At 43.4% G+C, this 20627-nt stretch overlaps 1 protein-coding gene across 1 annotated transcript; it reads right to left on the bottom strand.

Annotated features, from left to right (window-relative positions):
- Nucleotides 1-782: 782 nt before the first annotated feature.
- On the bottom strand, nt 783-12571 carry TLR4 (toll-like receptor 4). The gene is made up of 3 exons (XM_005880935.2): nt 12263-12571; nt 8013-8179; nt 783-3886 (listed from the first exon to the last, which is right to left on the bottom strand). The coding sequence occupies exons 1-3, from the start codon at nt 12350-12352 to the stop codon at nt 1624-1626; spliced, it is 2520 nt and encodes an 839-aa protein (XP_005880997.1). The 5' UTR covers nt 12353-12571; the 3' UTR covers nt 783-1623.
- Between the last annotated feature and the right edge of the window lie 8056 nt (nt 12572-20627).

Below are 20627 nucleotides of genomic sequence, written 5' to 3'. Positions count from 1 at the left end.
CCTTCAAGCTACTCAGGATCTAATGCAGCCACTTGTATGTAAGCAATCATGTACAGACACAAGAGTACAGAACTCAGACAGCTGTAGGCATCCATACCAAATGCCCACATTCCTCCCCTTGAAATACAATCACTCTCATCCAGACACATGGTCTTCATACACAGAGACGGAGAGGCGTATGAACAAACACACACATCCACTTTCACTAGCACATTAAGACCTAAAAACACACCCAGGCAAATTGGGCAACTCCAAGCAAGCTCAGACCAAAACACACTCTGAAACACTCAGGCACAAGCACATTCTTGCATGTGGCCATAGTTCCAGTTCTGACAATTGTATTTTCCAAATGTCCTCATTGCTTTCTTTGAATGTACCATTCTGAGAACCTCAGTGAGTGTGCTTTCCTGAGAACTCCCCTTACCATGACCCTTATTAACCCCAGGAACATATTTTCTCAAAGAGAACATGTACTCTTTTGTCAATGTGGTCATGGAGTGATGCCCAACAGGAAGAAACAACTTGTGTTCCCCACCTTGAATCATTTCACAATCCGCTGAGGGATTCAGTGTTTCGTCAAACACTCATTCGACGCAGAAAAAAACCTTTTCTGCAACTCTTGTCTTGTGTTCCCTCTGGCTGTGTCAGCCCACCTGTTTCTAGGATCATCCAGAAGAGCTGCCCTCCTGCCGCCATCCCACCTTTTGCCCCTCCTCAAGCCCAAATTACTCATTATGAGACCAAGATGTCAGACTTCTCTCCCCCGTTACAATAAGCACCACTTTCCACCAAATTATTTTAATGCTTCCTTTATGACAGTCATAACTTAATCGGCAATCAATTTAGAATGACATCAAGTGACAAAGTGACAGAGTGTATTTGACATATTTGCTCGAAAGATATTGGTTAAACATGGATATTTCCAGCATGTCTCTTACAACCGTATTGAAAAATTGAGGTTTATAGAGAAGACGTGTAAAATGAAAACTGAATTTATAAAAACAAAACTACATCAGGGACTATTAGTTAATAATGACCGGGATGTTTGTGAAGATGCATTCATCAGGTGTCCTTAGGAAATGGGTGCAGGTTTTTGACCTTTGTGAGGAAATTGACTTGAAGTGGAGGGAGGATCTGAATTAGAAGCCTTCTGAGTCATCACGTAGAATTTAAATTGTATTCAATAGAAATGGGAAAAGTGAGCAAAGGCCCAGTGTAGTAGAAACGACAAAACCGCTTTGCTTCAAGGCAGCCAACACATAAAATATGAGGTGCTTTCCATTCAAAAGGCTCAGGAGAAGAATTATGTCCTTTTCTGATGTTACCAGGGCAGGTCTCTTAGTTATAATTCAAGTATATAGGGTAAGAGTTGAGTTGAGTTTCTTTGTCCTGAATGCCTAGGCTGAGTTGGTTGAAACATCCACCTGCAGGTTCTATATTTTAGCGCAGTATTTATTCCCTCCACACTGTAAACTCTGTGAGATTAGCAGTCCTGTGTGTCCCGGGTACCACTGAAGCACCTTCCCTTGGTGCAATGCCGGCTATACTGCAGCATTTAATACTTGTCAACTGAACAAATATTGGATGCACCTGGGCAAGAGGCACCCGAGGAGTGTCTGTACGTCAGGTGGAGGTCGTTGCTTCATCCTGGCTGCTTTCTGCATCCTCTGTTCCTTCTGGACTCCATGGCTTACCATCCAGCAAGGCTTTTCTCAGTCGTCGCCAGAAGATGTGCCGGCCCAGGACACTGTCCTCCCACTCTAGGTAAGTGTTCCTGCTGAGAAGGCGATACAGTTCCACCTGCTGCCTGAGCAGGGACTTCTCCACCTTCTGCAGGACGATGAAGATGATGCCTGCGTGACTGCTCAGGAACTGCCAGGTCTGGGCGATCTCATACTCAAAGAGGCACCATCGGCTCTGTATGAAGTGCTGGGACACCACCACAATGACCTTCCGGCTCTTGTGGAAACCTTCCTGGATGATGTTGGCAGCAATGGCCACGCCAGGGATAAAGTCTCTGTAGTGAAGGCAGAGCTGAAAGGGGGGGACCCCCTCCTCCAAGTTCTTCACCAACTCATTCCTCACCCAGTCCTCATCATGGCTGGAGTAGATGACAAAGGCATCGTAGGTGCTTTCCCCTTTGCCATACTTTTTGCAGCCAGCCAGAAGCATCAGGTGGAAGTAGAACTTGTAGACCAGAACTGCGGCTACAGATACCACGAGTACTGAGAGAACTGACACACTAATGATAGTTTTGCTCATCTGGCAGGTGGCATTTCTAAAACTGAGCACAGGCACACCCTGCATAGCTAAAGGTTTCTCACACATCATGTGTTCAGCTCCCACCAAGATGCGCCTGTGATCCTGGACCCACTGCAGGAAGCGCATGTGTTCACAAACACAAGCAAAGTTATTCTGGGTCAGATTTAAGGAAGTTACATTGCTTGGAAAATGTTGTAGTTCCTGCCCATTGGCGGCCACTATACGGTTAAAACTGCAATCTAGAACCCGGAGAGAGAGATTTTTATAAGGAAGCATATCCAAGGACAAGAGGTGATTGTGACTCATATTTAGCACCTGGAGTCTAAGGAGTGAGCCAAATGCCTCCTGGGACACCTGTTCCAGTTGACACTGAGAGAGGTCCAGGTCAGTCAACTGAGTCAGATCTCTGAAGATATTTGGGAGGAGTGCATCCTGAAAAGAATTGCCAGCCATTTTCAAGACTTGGAGGCTGATCAAGCCATCAAAGATGCCCAGGAAGACAATCTTGGTGTTAGTGTAAGAGATATCAAGGTAAAGGAGATTTTTGAGTGAGAGGAATACTGAAAAATCACTGGCCTGTTTCAGAGTGGAATGCTGGAAATCCAGATGTTCTAGTTGCTCTAAGCCCAAGAAGTTTGAAGTCATGATAATAATATTATTGAAGCTCAGATCTAAGTGTTTCAGTCGGGTTGTCCCAAAATCACGGTGAGAGCAGCAGGACTTGAAACTCAAGCCATTTCTACTGAGATCTAGAAACTCAAGGTTTGGTAGATTAACTTCAGTAAAAGTGGTAATACCTTTGTTGGCAGTGAAAACAAACTGCTTGAGAAAGGTAAGCTCCAATGTAGGAAAATGTTCAAATATACATTTAGACAAATTTAAGTATTGCCATTTGAAACCTTTTGGAAAGATTTTTAGCTCATCTAAATATAGACTCACAAGAGATATTGTAGAAGCATCTGCCAAACAATTTAAAAAGCCAAGATCATCCCCTGGAAACTCATCGAAGTGTGCTATCCGGAATTCTTCAATGGTCAAATTGCACAGACCCTCCAGGGCAGATTTGTTGAAGTTTACTAAGTTTCTTTCATTTTTAAATTCTCCCAGAATCAACCGATTGATCTTTAAACCAGCCAGACCTTGAATACACATTTTCATGACCTCTGGACTATCAAAATTACTTCTCAAAGTCAGTTCATGGAGCTTAATTTTTTCAAAGGCACCTGGTTGAATAAAGTCTAAAGGGTTGAGGGACAGGTCTAAGGAGAGTTTGAATGAAGGCATTTGATGTAAAACCTGCAAGTCTTCATGGTAAATATTGCGGATCTTGTTATTGGAAAGATCCAAGTGCTCCAGGTTAGGCAGGTTAGAAAAATAGTCCGGTAACTTGAAGGAATCAATTAGATTGTGAGCCACATTAAGCTCCTTCAAGGTTTTCAGATGTCTGATGGGGAAGTCCTCTAGCGATGCTAGGTTTGTCTCCACAGCCACCAGTGTCTGTAAACTTGGCAGTCCAGAAAAGGCTCCCGGGGCTAAACTCTGGATAGGGTTTCCTGTCAATATCAAGATGGAGAGATGCTTTAGGCCTTGATATGCATCATCTTCAACCTTCTGAATTTCACACCTACAGGGAAAACAGATACAGATTATATGTTTCTGATGAATAGGGAGCCCACAATGGAAAAGCAGCAGCATCTAGCTCTTCCCACAGCTTTGACATGCCATACAATTGTGATCAGGCAAAGATGCCAAAGCTGATGATGGCAGGGACACATGGGAAGCCTCACAGCTTGGGTAGTATCTTAAGAGCCGCAGTGGCAAACTCTTTTTTAAAAAAATACGTTTTTATTGATTTTAGAGAGAGATGAAGGAAGAGGGAGAGACAGACAGAAACATCGATGAGAGAACCATGGATCGGCTACCTCCTGCACCCGACTTGTCCCTTACTGGGGATTGAGCCCGCAATCAGGCATGTATGTGCCCTGACCAGGAATCTAACCTGCGACCTTTTGGTGCACGGGATGGCACTCAACCGAGCCACCGCAGCCAGGGCAACAAACTTTTATCACACATGCTAGGCAGAGACAATACATCCATCAGAACAAAATCAGTTAAAGATCAATAATTGGGTCACATACAGAAGGTATGGTAGACAGAGTATGTAATAGTCAGGAATCAACATTAGCCATTTCCTGCTCCAGGTAATTGTGGCCATACATCTGATTGGTACAGACAGTCCAGTTAGTTGTTGGGCAGGATAAATGACTGGTGAATGTCAATTTCAAAGATGTAAGAAATTATACCTAAGTGTTGCAGATACCCGTAATGTTGATGAAAAGTTATAATTATCACAGGTAAACATTAGTGATAAGGGTGAGTTTTATTAAAGAAAAATCTAGGAGAGTTTGTACCCAGGGAACAGACTTAGACAGGGGAGAGGAGGGGTCAAAGCAGGCTTCTCTGAGAACATTTAAGTTGAAATTTGAAAGATGGATAGGGATGAACAAGAAAAGGAAGTGAGCACAACAGCAGGTACAAAACCCTCGAGTTAGGTGGCAGCCATCATACACAGAGGAACTGTGAGAACCAACTTCTTCGTCCGGAGTCAGAGAAGGAAGTGGAGGGGTGTGAGAAGGGATTGTGGAGAACGGAAGTTAAACTAAGGCCCCAGGCTTTAATACCAGAAAAAGGACTTTGCATTATACCCCAAGTGAAATGGAAGCCATGCTATACAATGTTCATAGAGGTATCCATGAGACAGGGCTTTTATCCAGCCAACCAACAGTGAGCTAATGGTCAACTCTTGCTAGCATGGCAAGTTCCTGCCAGTTACAGTTTGTAAATGGCTCCTTTCCTAGTCTAACCTGAATTACATTGGCAATGTTTCCATTTGCCCTATCTCCTTCAGGAGGTTCATGGGTAGTACAAGCATTTCAGTCCAGGTTTCTGTTATTGACTGATAACTGGATAGAAGGTAGCAGGTGCAGCAGAAAGGACAGTGGAAGACGAGGCCAAGACATCTGGGTTCTGGTATCTCTGCTTATCCTTTTCTACAGCGTGATCTGAGGGACTCCTTTTCTCCTCAGGGGCCTAAGTTACCACATTTCTAAATGAGGCAGCTAAACACGATTCTTTCTCAAGTTGCTTTTAGCTCTATGATTTTATAGTCCGTAATCATATATATATATTTATATCATTCCATGCATCAGGAAAAACTGGAAGAGTCTTGCTGTGTCTCTATCTCATCAAAGGGTACTCATCACTTTAGAGAAATCAAGTACTAAGATGAAGTAAACATTGAACTTGGAAGTGGGAGATGTGAACTTGAATCTCTACTCTGCTGCCAGCAAGATACATGAGCATATATAAGTCACTTAAACTTTCCCTGCCTCAGTTTCCTTGTCTATAAAAAGAAAAAAAAATGTATCAGTAGGTTTCTATAGAAAAAAAAAAGAGGCTTCCTGGCTCATCACAAAGAATCCTTAGAGAACTAGTTGAGTTACTGTATGTGAACATTGTAAAGCAATATGAATAGGCATAGACTGTCTATTATACCATTGTGTGCCCTTGTCCTCCTACTGGCTAACCAGAGAGGAAGCTTCCTCTCTCTGAGCACATATTAAGGTCTCTGAGAAAAGTCCCTGTGGTTGGTGATGGATCAAAGATGAATTATAAGAAACTACTACTTATTTAAAACAGAGGGAGGGTTGGTCTGTCTACCTCCATACAGTTCTTGACAAGATTCTTAGTGAGAAATCTGAAGTTTAGAAAGTAATTAAATGCTACAATAATAATACTTTATACTTATCAAGTCTCCTTTATTAAGATTTTAAGTATGTAGAGCATGTCAGCATTCATTATCACATTTAACCCTATGGGGTAAGTTTCATCATTTCTGCTTCTCAGATGTGAAACTGGAGATTCAGAGAGATGGAGTGACATGCCTCAGGCCATGTGGCTGTACATGTTGGCGGAGGACCTGACCCCACAGGCTCTATAAAATACACCACTGCCTTTGACATGCCCCACTCTTCTTTGTTATACTCTGTCGGTATCTGAGTGAACATCAGATGCTCACTCTTTACAGAAACATCTACTCTAGAAATTTATTTCACACTGTGCTGTTAGTCTTTATCAGGACTATCCTAGCTAATAAAGATGGAATATGCAAATTGACCATCACGCCATCACAAAGATGGCGATGCCCATAGCCATACTAAGGTGGCACCCAGTCCCCTCAGCCCCGCTGGAGTCCCCCAGTCCTTTCAGCCACGCTGGGGGTGGGGGTGGTGGGTGAAGGGGGAGGGTGGCAGAAGCCAGGTATGGCCGGACCCGCCCTCAGCCCCCCAGCCACCCAGGACTTGCCCAAGGTGCAGGCAAGCCTCTGATGTAGGCTGCCCAGCCACCCAGGGCCACCCTAGGCTCAGGTAACCAGGGTCGGCCGAGGCTTGAGCTGCCGGCAGTGGCAGCAACAGAGATGTGATGGGGGTGTTGCCTTCCTCTGATCACTGGGTTGCCTCCCGCCCCTGAGGGCTCCTGGACTGTGAGAGGGGGCAGGCCAGACTGAGGGACCCCCCCACTCCAGTGCATAAATTTACATGCACCGGGCTTCTAGTCCATAATAAAAAGCCATATGTGCAGTGTTTCTCTATTTTTCACAAACTGTTACAGAAACTATGGTTCGTTATTGAGTCCACTAGCTAAATATAGTTCACTATTTTTTAATAAGACTCCTAACCAATATTTTAAGAATACATTTTTATTGATTTCAGAGAGGAGGGGAGAATGAGAGAGAGATAGAAACATCAATGATGAGAGAGAATCATCGATTGGTTGCCTCCTGCACGACCCCACCCCCTCCACTGGGGATTGAGCCCGCAATTAGGGCATGTGCCCTGACTTGGAAATAAACCGTGACCTCCTGGTTCATAGGTTGATGCTGAACCACTGAGCCACACAGACCGGGTAAGGCCCCTAATCAATTTTAAGATTCAGTTTCCCCTTCCCAAATAATGATAATAACTTAACCTGTCATATTGAATGATAAATTCCCTGCATCAGAAAGCGAAATCTTAGTCAGTGTTCTCTGCCCACAGCATATGTTTCCCTTAGATCTTGCCATCTTTCTCCTTGGGTTCCTTCTATCTTCCTAATTCCCTATTCTCTACGTCACTTTTAATCCACTCAGCTCATGAAGTCTGTCTTGACTATCCACTGCAGAGAACACCCCTCTTCTGAAAAATGCAGTGTGTAGCCTCTAGTTTTCACATAGCTTATCACCAACTCTTGCCTATTTTTATTATCTCAGGTTCAAAATCCAAAATCAAAATCAGTAATATTTGTTGAATGTCTATTATGTGCCCAGCACCATGCTCATTATTTTAGCATATTAACTCTTGAAAGTAGATATGCCCTCCTTGGTAGCTGAGATTGAATGCTATATCTCAACATACTTCTGATTCCTAACAGAGTGTACATATAGCAAGTAGTCATCTGCTGATGAAAGAGTTTGAGACCATTTGCTCTCCTGACTTAAAAGGAAGTTCAAAGATAGGATTATCCTTAGAAACTGCCTCTTGTCTAACTACTGATTTCACATATTTTGTATGTAAAATGAAGAACTGGAGAAGGCATATGGCTTTTCCAAAGTTATATAGCAAGTAAGACATCTAAAGAATGGATGAATAAGTGACTGAAATGATAGAACAATGGACATTTTACCTGGTGCAGTGTCTAAAAGCTTGTCTTACCTGGATAAATCCAGCACCTGCAGTTCTGAGAAGTTGGAGAAGCTGTGGCTGCCTAAATGCCCCAGGGGGTTAAAGCTCAAGTCCAGGTTCTTGATTGATGTAGGGATGTTATCAGGGATTTTGTAGAGATTCAGCTCCATGCACTGGTAAGTAACGTTAGGAACCACCTGCAATGATCATACATTAGATGCAGTGTCTTAATGCCATGCACCTCAACACACCTTCCCCTTCTCCTTGGACAGAGTCAGAGAGGTCTCTAGGACAGCCTGCATCCATCCACCCATCCATCCATCCATCCATCCACCAACCCATTTACCTACTCACTTCATACTTACGAAACATCTTACTCTGGATTAAGAAGGAAAGAGCACCTACCATGTGCCTACTATTCTAACCTCTGCTATAATAGTGGCAGCATTTAGTAAGAACCAATAGTAGAGCGGTGAAGAGTTGAGGCTCTGGAGTCCACAAGCCTAGGGCTTCACCTCAGCTTTTCCATGTGATTTAGGAGAAGACTTTGTCTTCTAAGTAACACCCCCATTGTATACAGCCTGGGAGACTGACAGTCAAGGTGTCCAGACCTTCCTTACTCATAGCCCAATTGCTTCTCTCTCTTGGCTTATTGACCTCTGAGCAGGTGATAGAGAAATGGGGAAAAATAGTTGGAGTGCCTAGACCCATATGGTGGAACCTGGTCAGTAACATCCAGTGCTTTATGCTGACTTGGTTTCTGTGTCAGCTTCTATTATACTTTCCCAAATTTTCTGTAGTTCCTATTCTCCAAAAACCCATTTGATTTCTGGATTCTCTGATTTCTCTAAAACATGTCTTGCTTAAGCCAGCTAATTGTGGCTTTCTGTTGTTTAATACCCATAGAATCTGTTAAAAGGATTACAGGAGATAAGGCATTTAAAGAGATGATCAATAAATGTTGGCTTTTACTATCATTCGTTGTTATTAATTAATTGCTATATAACAGCATTTTTCTTATGTTATATACTTTAATATTCAACTAAACTTTTTAAGGAAGAATTTCTAGAGGTGAAAGAATATGCATAAAGTCTCACAGGCCAGGCCATATGTGCAGGTCCTCACTTAATGAACATGTCTGCTTAAATGCTGCCTTTAACAGGAGCCTCACAGGCCACACTGTCTAATAGGGGATGGTGCCAGGCACTCTCCTCTCACCGCCTTTTATCCTGCCTCCCAGGACGTATCACCATCTAACATCATGTTGCCCATGCAACTGTTCCATCTGTACTGTTTGTCTCCCCGACTAGGTTGTAAGGTCTGATGGTCTTGCTCTCTGCTATGTCTCCAGCACTCAGAGTGGTGCCTGGAAAATGGTCAAAGCTTAATAAATATTTGTTCAATAAGTGAATTACTGATTGAATGGAGATTTGTTTAAATCCCAATTGTAGGCATTTTCTGTTTAGTGTGTTGGGCAGTACAAAGACCGGTGTGATATGGCTTCAGACTTCAATGAGCTCACAATCTAGAGTAACAAGATCTGAAATATTTACCATGAAGACTTGCAGGTTTTACATAAAATGCCCTCATTCAAACTCTCTTTAGACCTGTCCCTCAACCCTTTAGACTTTATCCAACCAGGTGCCTTTGAAAAGTGAAATAAGCCAGTCAGAGAAAGACAAGTACCATATGCTTTCACTCATAGGTGGAACCTAACGAACAAATGGAACTAACAAGGGAAATAGAGACAGACTCATAGATAGACAGCAGGCTGACAGGTCTTGAGGGTTTGAGGCAGGGGGGGGGGGGGGGGGGGGGGAGAGGGTAGAGGGATTGAACAAATAAGGGGATAAAAAAGAGAGGCGGGGGATATATTGAAAAGGGCTATCAGACCAGGCTTGGAAAATATTTCCTCTGGTTCAGAAAAGATAGAGATCAATCTGCATCAAAGGATAGATAGTAGAAGGCTTTTGAGAAAGAGAAGATTTCAAGGTGGGTCTTGAAGGATGAACAAGATTTGGATACCTGGAAAAAGAGGGAGGAGGGAGCAGGAGAGTGAGGGGAGTAGAAAACTCAATCTTATCAGCCAGAGAAGGGAGTGGTGAAACCGGAGCCCAAGGGGAAGCCAGGGTCTGATAAGGAGGTGCTTCTCCTTTATCTTATGGCAATCCTTTTAAATCATTTCACATATTGAAGCTGTGCAACTGCTGTGTGCTAGGAACTGAGATATAACGATAAATAAAACCCACAATGGCCGTGCCCTCTTAAAGATTCTATCTCAAAGGGAAAGAAAATGAACAAATAAACTAATATATATTACATATTATATAATGGTGTCCTGTAAAAAATAAAGCGGCATAAAAGATTAGGGACAAATATGGGGCTGGCAGCTGGACATGAGGTGATCAAGGAGGACTATGCAGAGGAGGTGACATTTAAGCAGTGATCTGAATGAAGTGAGGGATTAAGCCATGCAGATATCTAGGCCTGCGCTGTCCAACATGGCAGCCACTAGTCACCCAAGGCTACTGAGCATGAGAAATGTGAATAATCTGCCCGGCTGGGATGGCTCAGTGCTTGAGCATCAACCTGTGAACCAGGAGGTCGAGGTTTCATTCCGGTTAGGACACATGCCCGGGTTTCGGGCTCAATCCCCAACCAATGATTCTCAATGATTCTCATCATTGATGTTTCTATCCCTCCCTCTCCCTTAGGGAGGAGGGGGGGGGGGAAGAAATATTAATAATCTGAACTGAGATGTATGGTGAATAAAATATATACTAAAGACTTAGTACCAAAGAAAGAATGTAAAATATTTCATTAATAGTGGCATGTAAATTACATTTTGAAATAACTTTTGAATATACTGGGTTTAGAAAACTATGTTTTAAATTTAGTTAGGTAAATGAATGATTTAAACTGAAATCATATTCTGTGGCCCACATGATGTTACCAGTGGACAGCACTGATCTAGGGGGAAAGCGTTCTAGCTAGACAAACACTCAGTGCACAGGCCCTGTGCTAGGAACTGGTCCCGAGAGCAATGGAGAGTTACTATGTTTTTAAAGAGGGTACTTTGCTAGAACCAGGCCTCAGGAAAAAAAACAACAACTGCAAATAAACAACGAACAGAAAATGTGCAGAGTACATTAAAGGAAGGGGGCTATGGAGTCGGGAGACTAGTCATTATCTACGAGTGAAGGCCAGAGGCCTGAGGACCTGCCCTGGCATGGCACAGAGGGATTGGGCAGGCTCTGGAGACAGAGAATACGAGGCATGAGGGAAGGAGGAGTCAGGTGTGGCTGCAATTTTATCCAGGGGTGACCACCCTGGTTGGAGGATCTCTTCCCAGCAACCTAGCAGCAGGAGAGTCAGAGAGGAGGACATGGTGTGGGGCGCTGGGCAGGGAACTGGGGAAACAGAGGACTCTGAGGTGACAAATTCATCCTTGTTCCTATTGAAGTCCACTATTTCCCCCATGTCCCTAATTTATACTTTTGTTGAGTGTCTGACCCTGCCACACCCTAAGTCCAGGACATTCTCTGCTTTTTTGGGTTCTGCTGTGAGCTTCCAAGGCAGTTGTGGAAATGAGAGAGATCCATCGTGAATGTAATTGCGAACCAGCGGGCTTGTGTTTCACAGAGAAAGAAACCATTGCATTAGCTGAGAGTTTATATCTTTCTCTCTCTTTTTTCCTTCCTCTCTTTACCTCTCTTTCTATTTTTCTGTCTCTCCTTTTTTTTTATTTTTCTTAAAGTCTTTTTGCTTTTTATCCTTTGGATAGAACTATGGCTAGATTCAGAAGCCTGAAGTCCACATAGAAAGTTTCTTCTTGTTAAGAGACAAAAAACATCTTCCTGAGATTGAAAGGGGCAGTGACTGCTGGAAGCTCAGTGCCCAGATCACCAGCAGAAAGAAATGACAGGAGGCAGCCTTCTTAGGACTGTCCATTGAAGGAGGTGATACAATTCTGTTACCGATGTGAGAACCATCTCAGAGAGGCTTAATAACTCCTTCAAGGTCACACAGCCCAGAAGCCTAAGAAGAGTGGTTTTTAGCAGGTCTGTCTGATCTACAATCCTAAATAGGACATGATCCCATGGGCTGCCTGTTAGTGCCTCGTAACTGAATTATTTGGTCCATGTGGCTTCTCATGGCTTTAAGGTAATTCGACTCCTTTTTGGAAATGAAACTAACCAGGACCCACAGTGGGAAGTTCTACTCTTTTCTGAAAAAGCAAGACAAGGCACCCAGGAGATGAATAGACCCCGAACACATACCTGCACGCAAGGGTCCCAGCTCTCGGGTCTCAGGCAGGAGAGGAAGGCCATGGCTGGGAGCAGCGTCCCAGCCAGGCGGGTGGGCCACATTATCCCAGCATTGTCTGCCACCAGAAATGGCCCTGCCACAGCATGACGCGCAGTAACCGCCTGCCCAGCAGCCTCCCAGGCACTGCTGTCTTCTCTCCCTTGTGTGTGCCCCACGAAAATTGCTGTATTCAAAGCAGCGCTGGGTGAGGGGCAAGAGGAAGTGAGAGTGGCAACCGTAGCATTCTGGACTTTTGTTTCTCTAATATTTATTCCCCCTGTCTCGGGAGGGGAAGTTAGAAAAAGAAGAAAAAACGCCTACAGACCAATGGCTGGAGCAACAGCAAGAGGAAGCTGGCCACTCTCCCAGTCAGTCATCTGACCTCAGCATTGGTGAATTTAGGAAAACAATCCCACTGATCAAACAGTCCGCATAACTGTGTAGGGCTGCGGCCTTCCTATAATGTTTTAGTGGTGGAAACTCGCTGTGTCAGTTTCCTAGGGCTGCCATGCAAAGTCTCACAAACTGGGTGGCTTCAACCACAGTAATTTGTTTTATTCCACGGAGTCCTGGCAGCCAGAAGTCTGAGGTCAAGGGGTCAGAGGTTGATTCCTTTTCAGCCTCTCTGCTAGGCTTGGAGGTGGCTATCCTCTCCCCGTGTCTTCGCATGCTCTTCCCTCTGTGTGTATCTGTGTCCTAATTTCCGCTTTGTACAAGGGCACCAGTCACATTGGACTAAGGCCCACCCATATGACCTAATTGTATCTTGATTATTTTTTAAAAGACATTATCATCTCAAAATACTGCCACATTATGAGGTGTGGGGTTAGGTCTTCTACATATGACAGGGGCGGGGTGGGAGGTGGAGGGCACAATTCAGCCCATTGCTCCATCCAACCTTGCAAAATCTTGGGAAGAAACTCATATCTATGACACTCACTGACAATAAAGCTCCAGTGAAACATAGTTTGAAAATTCGTGGGACAAGGAATAGTAGGAAAGATTAGAGTGAAGACTCAAATATACAGAAATTCAAATTCAGGATGATTTATGGTGTTAGGTCATTGGCCAAGTCATTTAAACTACTGAGCCTTTCTTCATTTCTGGTCTGAAAAATGGAATAATAAGTTTTAATCACAACAGGAGCTGTGATTTATGAAATGCATAGAATGAAAGCCGTGTGACAGTAGTCAAATGATATAAGCCACTCAGCCTTAGATTTTTGGTCTTTAAAACGGAGATAATTATATTTGCCTTACACAATTGAAATAAGTTAATTTACATAAAATGCCTACCCTAGGGCATGGTTCATCTGTATATTCCATTAATTGATACCTGTTGTGATTATGAACAATCTGAATAAAATGGGAATAAATATGTACCTCAAAGAGTTGTCATGGGAGTAAATAAACTGGTATTTGTGAGGCATTTAGGACGTGTGTGGGATGCTGCCAGTACAATATAGGTTTCTGTTCAATATAAGAACATAGTATAAAATGGGGATGTTACTGGCATTGTGCCCTAGCTAATTCTATCAGGATATCCTGCAGGCACCTCAATCCAACATATATGAAATCAAGTATGAGGAAGCATGCCATAGGGGGCTGACTGAGCACATGTTCTTATAGAATTCTTCAACACAGCTATAATATTAAGCTGAAAAGAGTTCCCATGTCCAATCTTTGCTTTGAGTATTGAGACTACATTAAGGTCTCAGAGCAGTGCCTGGAACAGAGTACCTGCTCAATAAAGTCTAGTTCTCTGGAAAGTTAAAAGCATGTTGCTCCCACACAGTTCCCCAAGATGGAAATTTCCTTGGCTTCCTCTTTTCTCTCATCAAATGTATATTAACTATATCTTTACTTCCTGTGTTCTTGATGTTCTGGCATGGGCATCCTGCTGAGGATAGAATGCCCCTCCCAGGGCTGGCCAATTCCTAGAGATAGCCAGTGATTTGCCCTGGAGTGCACCTTTCATATGCAAACTAACCCATCCAAGGCCCATTGCTAAATCTCCTTCTCTATCTGATTTAATACTCTAGGAGGCAATGTTCCTCTGCCCTTATCATCACAGAGCCAGGTACCACGCAAAGACAGAAAGCCCTAAATGGCCCAGAGCCTGCTGAAATTATTCCATGTAGCCCATGTTAAGCCTGCTTACCTTGCCTTTCCTTGCCTTCCCTACAGAAAGTACAACAAAGGCTCCTGCCCATGCTTCACCCTCTCTCCTTCTGCTTCCTGAGGATCCCTGGTGCTTCCCCATGCAGCCCTGCCCCTGTGTGGAGTGGTGTGCCCCCTCCTCTTGGAAACTGTGAGTAACAAACTATCAATGATCATTTTCTCTTGATCTATGGGTCTCATCACACCTGAACAACAAAACCTACATTTTAAAAGAAAATATTCTACCAAGTCCTAGAGATTTTACCTATAAAACTAGAGGCCCGGTACACGAAATTTGTGCACTGGAATGGGGGGACCCTCAGCCCGGCCTGCGCCCTCTCGCAGTCTCGGACCCCTTGGGGGATGTCTACCTGCCGGCTTAGGCCCGATCCCTCTGGGGGATCAAGCCTAAGCTGGCAGCCAGCCATCCCTCTCACAGTCCGGGGCTCTCACAGTCCAGGACCCCTTGCTCCTTACTGCCCGCCTGCAGCGGAGGCGGGAGAGGCTCCTGCCACCACTGCTGCACTCACCAGCCATGAGCCCGGCTTCTGGCTGAGTGGTGCTCACCCTGTGGGAGCACACTGACCACCAGGGGGCAGCTCCTGCGTTGAGTGTCTGCCCCCTGGTGGTCAGTGTGCATCATAGTGACTGGTTGTTCTGCTGGTCATTCTGCCTTTGGGTCAATTTGCATATTAGGGTTTTATTATATAGGATAATTCTAAAATGTCTATTTTCATTTCTGTTATTCGTACATCCCTTGTCCTAGATTAGTGCAATACACTTTTCATGGGTTGATCAGGGACTAGACCAGGGGTGGGCAAACTTTTTGACTCAAGGGCCACAATGGGTTCTTAAACTGGACCGGAGGGCCGGAACAAAAGCATGGATGGAGTGTTTGTGTGAACTAATATAAATTCAAAGTAAACATCATTACATAAAAAGGTACGGTCTTTTTTTTTTTTTTAGTTTTATTCATTTCAAACGGGCCGGATCCGGCCCACGGGCCGTAGTTTGCCCATGGCTGGACTAGACCCACCTATTCCAGTGTCTCAACTCAACCATCCTTTATCCTGAAAGTAAAGCAGTCTTTCTCAAATGCAAATTGAATTACCTCGTGCCATAATAATAATAATATTCTGAAGCTGGGTATTGTCCATACCTCAAGCTTCTTGGCCTCTTCACACACACACACACACACACACACACACACACCACTCCACTTTATAAAAAGAATAAAGGTGTGTTATTTCAGGCCAGACATACCAAAACCCCATTAGAAGGATGAGCACTTAAGTGAATAAACCTGTGTAATAGTGCAAATCCTCTTTCTTCTTGTCATTGGAGAGAAAACCTTTGACAGTCAAGATGAGGCCGAAGAGAAAGGGCTCAAGATAATCTCCTAGACTGTGTTTCGTGAGATATTAATACATGGGGTCTATAAAAGACTTCCTGGAAAATTCTCCTATCTCTGACTAGAGAATGTATGATCATGCCTTATAAAGATGTGTCCTTTTCATGGGATTAACAGACTGTTGTTTACTGACCTTAATCAAAGATATCTCAGTTCTGGGTGCCTCTTCCAGAAGACAGGCTATGTATCAAATACAAAAGAGAAACTTTAAGACAAGGGCTATAAAATCTTATTTGATTTGTTGAAGGACCCACCACTGCAGTGCTAAAGGAAGTCAGACAGTGGTGATTGGCTACAGCCTGGGCCCATAAGTTCCAGTGCAGTACAGTAGTTAGTACACCTTGGACACCAGGGAAACATGGAACGTGGCATGGTTTTCTACCCCCTTCATGCGGAGCAAGGTTAACTCAGGACCAGTCATCACTGACTCAGTGGAAGAACCCATCTTCACAGCTTTGTGGAAGAAGTATTCAATGGCATTTGGCAGGTACTGCATACTCAGTAGTAAATAATGAAAGAACAAAATTGACCTGTGTTAGATTAGGCTAATTGCTGTATCAACCTCCAAACTTTAGCGACTTAACATAATAAAATTTTATTTCTTGCTCATGAAATTCTCAGTGAGGAAATTCCTGGTTGGAGGTACTCCAAGAATGATTCATGGGTCCAGGCTCCTTTTATTTCATTCTGCTGCCATATTCAACATGCAGCCTCCATGTCTGCTGCAGAATGTGAGAAGAGCGTGGGAAAGATGCATGGATACTTACTACCTCTGTCCAGGAGTGACATGCATCATTTCTGCTCACTCCATTGGCCAGAACTAGTCCCAAGACCACACTCACTTGCAAGGGCTATCTCTTATCCTGAGTGTCAAGCCCCTTACCTCCACCCAAAACTCTCTGACACACACACACACACACACACACACACTTATGGGTACCACTTTTCAGCAAATCATATGAAAGGAAAGACCGATTGTTGATCAGTGGGTTTTCTGTGCCACAAACTTAGCATCCTGTAGTACCCATTTTATGGTGATTGAAAGAAATAATGAGTGAGCAAACCCAACATAGGATGCTCAGAGAACAGAGTCCCCCTCGTTTGGCATATCTAAGAACCATCTCTGATTCTGTCCACCAGTTCTGTTTCACTTTTCTTTACACATGTTAACATCTCTCAAATCAGCATGTGTCTCATAGACGACAGACAATATATTGAAATGATCATCGGCCGAGTTTTTTTTTTCTTTAATAGTAGCAAATTAAGTAATAGTACTTCTTACAGTCAATGGTGCTGTCTTAGATTCAATGAAGGATAGTTTGTCACTAAGAGGAGGAAGAGACACAGGCTCCATTCAGTACATAAAGGACACAAATGATTAAACAGAATAAATAGGTTTGTTTCCTAAGGACACTGTAAAACATACTAGATTAATGTGTATTTTGCATCTATATAGAGAAATGTTTATAGATGCAAAATACTCAATGTTTCCTAACTGTTTTCAACTGTGGGAGTCTCTTTTGTCCATGGATACCCATTTCCAGTTGTATCCACTAATGTGCCATGGACCAATGTTCCTGTGGTCTATAGTACAGAACTGCTGCTCTTAAATGGAGGTGTAAAGGGTATTCTCCTCGTCCAGGTGACCAGGTTTCCTGTCTGTAGGGCTGAGTCTTCATGTGAAGCACTGCTCTGTACATCTCAATATTTTTTGCTCTAATACCCCTAGTACCAGGGATAAGTGAGTGTTCCCCCCCATCCCCACCCCCAGAGACTATCAAGGCGAACAGACTAAGCAATGTCTACTCTATTCCAGCCTGAATTGTATGTGATGTTTCCTGGGTCATTTCAAAATTACACGGAATTTCCCGTGTCTGTATTGTCTGTCCTTACTAGTAGAATTTAAATTCAATGAGGGTAGCAGGTTCCTTCAGTGTTCACGTGTCTTGAGTGCATGGGTAGGTGCTCAGTAAATAGTTGATGAATGAATCAGCGAACACTATCTCTGAATTTGTTTTCACTATGTAGCTGGTGTTCTGTAGTCTTTGTCACCTTTCCAGATTGAGTAATAATGTAACTCTAATAGCTGGTGTTCTGTAGTCTTTGTCACCTTTCCAGATTAATAATGTAACTCTATCATGTAAGTGATTATTCTGCGGCTTCTCTGTGATTTTGTACCTCCTAATAGTCCCTGGGAGTAACTATGCCCCAATTTAAACTTTTTGCAGAAAACACCATCCTCTTCCTGGGGTAGAAAAATTCCCTTTGTCTCTTTTAGTTATGAACCTGAGGCCAAGAGTCTTTTGGTTCATTATGGCCAAGAGACTCTTGTCTCTTTTCTGTCTTCCTACTTCCCCAATTTCCCATTGAGTCTCTGCTTGTTGGTTCATTATGGCCAAGAGACTCTTGTCTCTTTTCTTGTCCAATTTCCCATTGAGTCTCTGCTTATTCATTCAGACCCTGAAAAAGCATGCTGTAATGTAGAGAGAGTTATATTTAAAACATTGAATTATCCTACTTACTTTCCGGCAGCATCATTTCCTGATGTGACTTATTTTTAACATTACTGAGTTTCCTTACATATAAAGTGGGAATTACCAGGAAGCCACTGTAGGGAGGCACAGGTAGCCATCTGGATCACAGCACTGTAGGCCATTGAAAAGGCTTTCTTAGGCAGGTATCACTCCTCAGTGCTCACACAGCAGCCACCTGCCATGCCCAAGAGGGATTGTCTGCCTCTTCCACCCAGCTTTTAGCTCCTTGATGACAGCAGTCAAATCCGGGTTATCTCTATATCCCCCCGTCTATCACAGTGGCCAATACCTAGCAGGAGTTCAAAGCATGTTAGTTCACATCAATGACTGTGATGACAACTTTGGATGATAATAGCAACTGATAATTTCATATTCGGGCTAATAAGATCCAAAAGAGGACAGATTGTGTCTGTCACATTCATAGCTGTAGCCTCAATGCCTAGCCAGTACCTGGTATAAATTAGTGCTCAAGAAACATTGATTGAATAACAAAGAATGACTATGTGATATATAATCTGCCTTTCCCTTGATTGTTGGTCAGTCAGATTTCTCCTCTTCTTTGTAACTTCTCTTGAGGAAGAGGAAGAAGAAATTAAAAAAAGAGCATCTGCCCTTTTTAATAGAAGGCAGCCTATGACAAAATACCTTGAGCTATTATCTGAGGCAATCCTGTGTTTGCTTGCAGGCCACATTATAACCCATCACTGTGAACAGCACATAGTAGTAAGCGAGGGCACATAGCTTTGAAAGGAAAAGGGTACGGACATGAATAAACAGATATTATTTGTCAACTGGCTGCTTAATTCCACGAGTAGCTCTCCTTTGCTCCTATCTCCCACAGGAGAGGAATCCAGGAATCTAGAGATGACCAGATGGGAAAATGATGAACAAATATGCACACCATGCAAATAGACATGGAGCACTGCATACTATGCAGGGAACTCCTTCAGGTTCAAGAGAGATAATGCAGTCCATACAGAGAGCAAAAGGTGATGCAGGATTTGGAGCGCCAGTCCTAGAGGGGTTAACTTCTCTCATGGACCCTCCACAGATCCCAGCTTCCACTGGCCTTTGGGAAGGCCTTACCTATGCACTCTCCCCTCCACTGCAGAAAGTGTCATCCCCAAACCCTGTTCCTCACAGGCACCTCTCCACTCCTGCAAATCCTTGGTTCTCACCTCTTCTCTTTCTTCCCAAGTCCAGGCATTCTGGTAGCTACAGAGTTCGATAAAAGTTGTTCATTTTTTTCCCTGCTGGTTTGATGGGTAAAAGAAAGGGGAATCTACTGACCATAAGTAGAGGAATGTGAGACAAAGAAACCCTTGTGGGATGGCCACCATGGTGTGAAAATAAAAATAGACCCAAAGGATGGGTACTTGCATGGTGAAGGTGAAACTCTTTTCAACCAATTATTTTATACCTTATGCTTCTATAAGTACTTGTCTCCTTTCCTGCTTTGAGTCAAAATAGGAAAAAAGAAAAACATTGTCCAATACCTTGATGTTAGAAGGTTTTGGCTCCAGGGAGCAGGAAGATGCAGAGAGAGAGAAAATGAAAGGCTTGATGTGGCATTGTGGGAAGGAATTTTGCTTTGGGTAACATAAAATATGTTTAGAATGCTAAACATAAATATGTTTCTATTTCGACTCTGCCCTTTTGATCCACGCTAAAGGGACCATAGCTTTCTCATCTTTGCTCCTATAGAACTCTGCCCAGGGAACTGTTCAGAGTGAGTATCCATTGAATGCTTCCTGAATGGCACGATAAAGGACTAATCTCAGTGATGGAACAATCACTGAAGTGCTTGGGCTATGCATTCAATTGGGAGTCTTTGCTTCTAACACATCCATCACTTCCTAGCAGAGTGACTTCCACCAAGTCACTTAACTTCAATAGCCCTTAGCTTCCTCCACGTATAATGCTCCTTGTAAGGAGTAAGTGAGACAATGTAGACTAAGACCATAACAACCTTACGATTTATTTTTTTTAATTTATGTTAATACTCGCTGGGCATTTCTCATTGCTTGTGGAAGAATATGATTTCTTAGTATCTCCCATCTTTGAGTTAGTTTGCATTTCCCATGACTTGAGGAGATAAAGTAAATGGCTGATGGAGCTCCTGTTACTTTGTGGTTCTAATTCCCACAAACAGTTTTCTTCACTAAAGGGGCATAGGTCACCTTGACCAGGGATACTGGATGAGTTTGAAAAGCAGGTGGTGACTCAGGGTGTT

Source organism: Myotis brandtii, unplaced genomic scaffold (assembly GCF_000412655.1).
Source record: "Myotis brandtii unplaced genomic scaffold, ASM41265v1 scaffold658, whole genome shotgun sequence".
NCBI classification, from domain to species: Eukaryota; Metazoa; Chordata; class Mammalia; order Chiroptera; family Vespertilionidae; genus Myotis; species Myotis brandtii.
The sequence above is the reverse complement of the archived record's forward strand: the minus strand, read 5'-3'. Positions and strand labels throughout refer to the sequence as shown.

Bases quoted from the DNA above. Each gene is read 5' to 3' on its own strand.
- TLR4 (XM_005880935.2), bottom strand. From the start codon at position 12,352: ATGTGGCCCACCCGCCTGGCTGGGACGCTGCTCCCAGCCATGGCCTTC. The intron at 8,180-12,262 runs GTATGTGTTCGG...TGATCATTGCAG, and splicing joins GCTGGGACCCTTGCGTGCAG to GTGGTTCCTAACGTTACTTA. The intron at 3,887-8,012 runs GTAAGACAAGCT...TTTTCCCTGTAG, and splicing joins CAGGTGCTGGATTTATCCAG to GTGTGAAATTCAGAAGGTTG.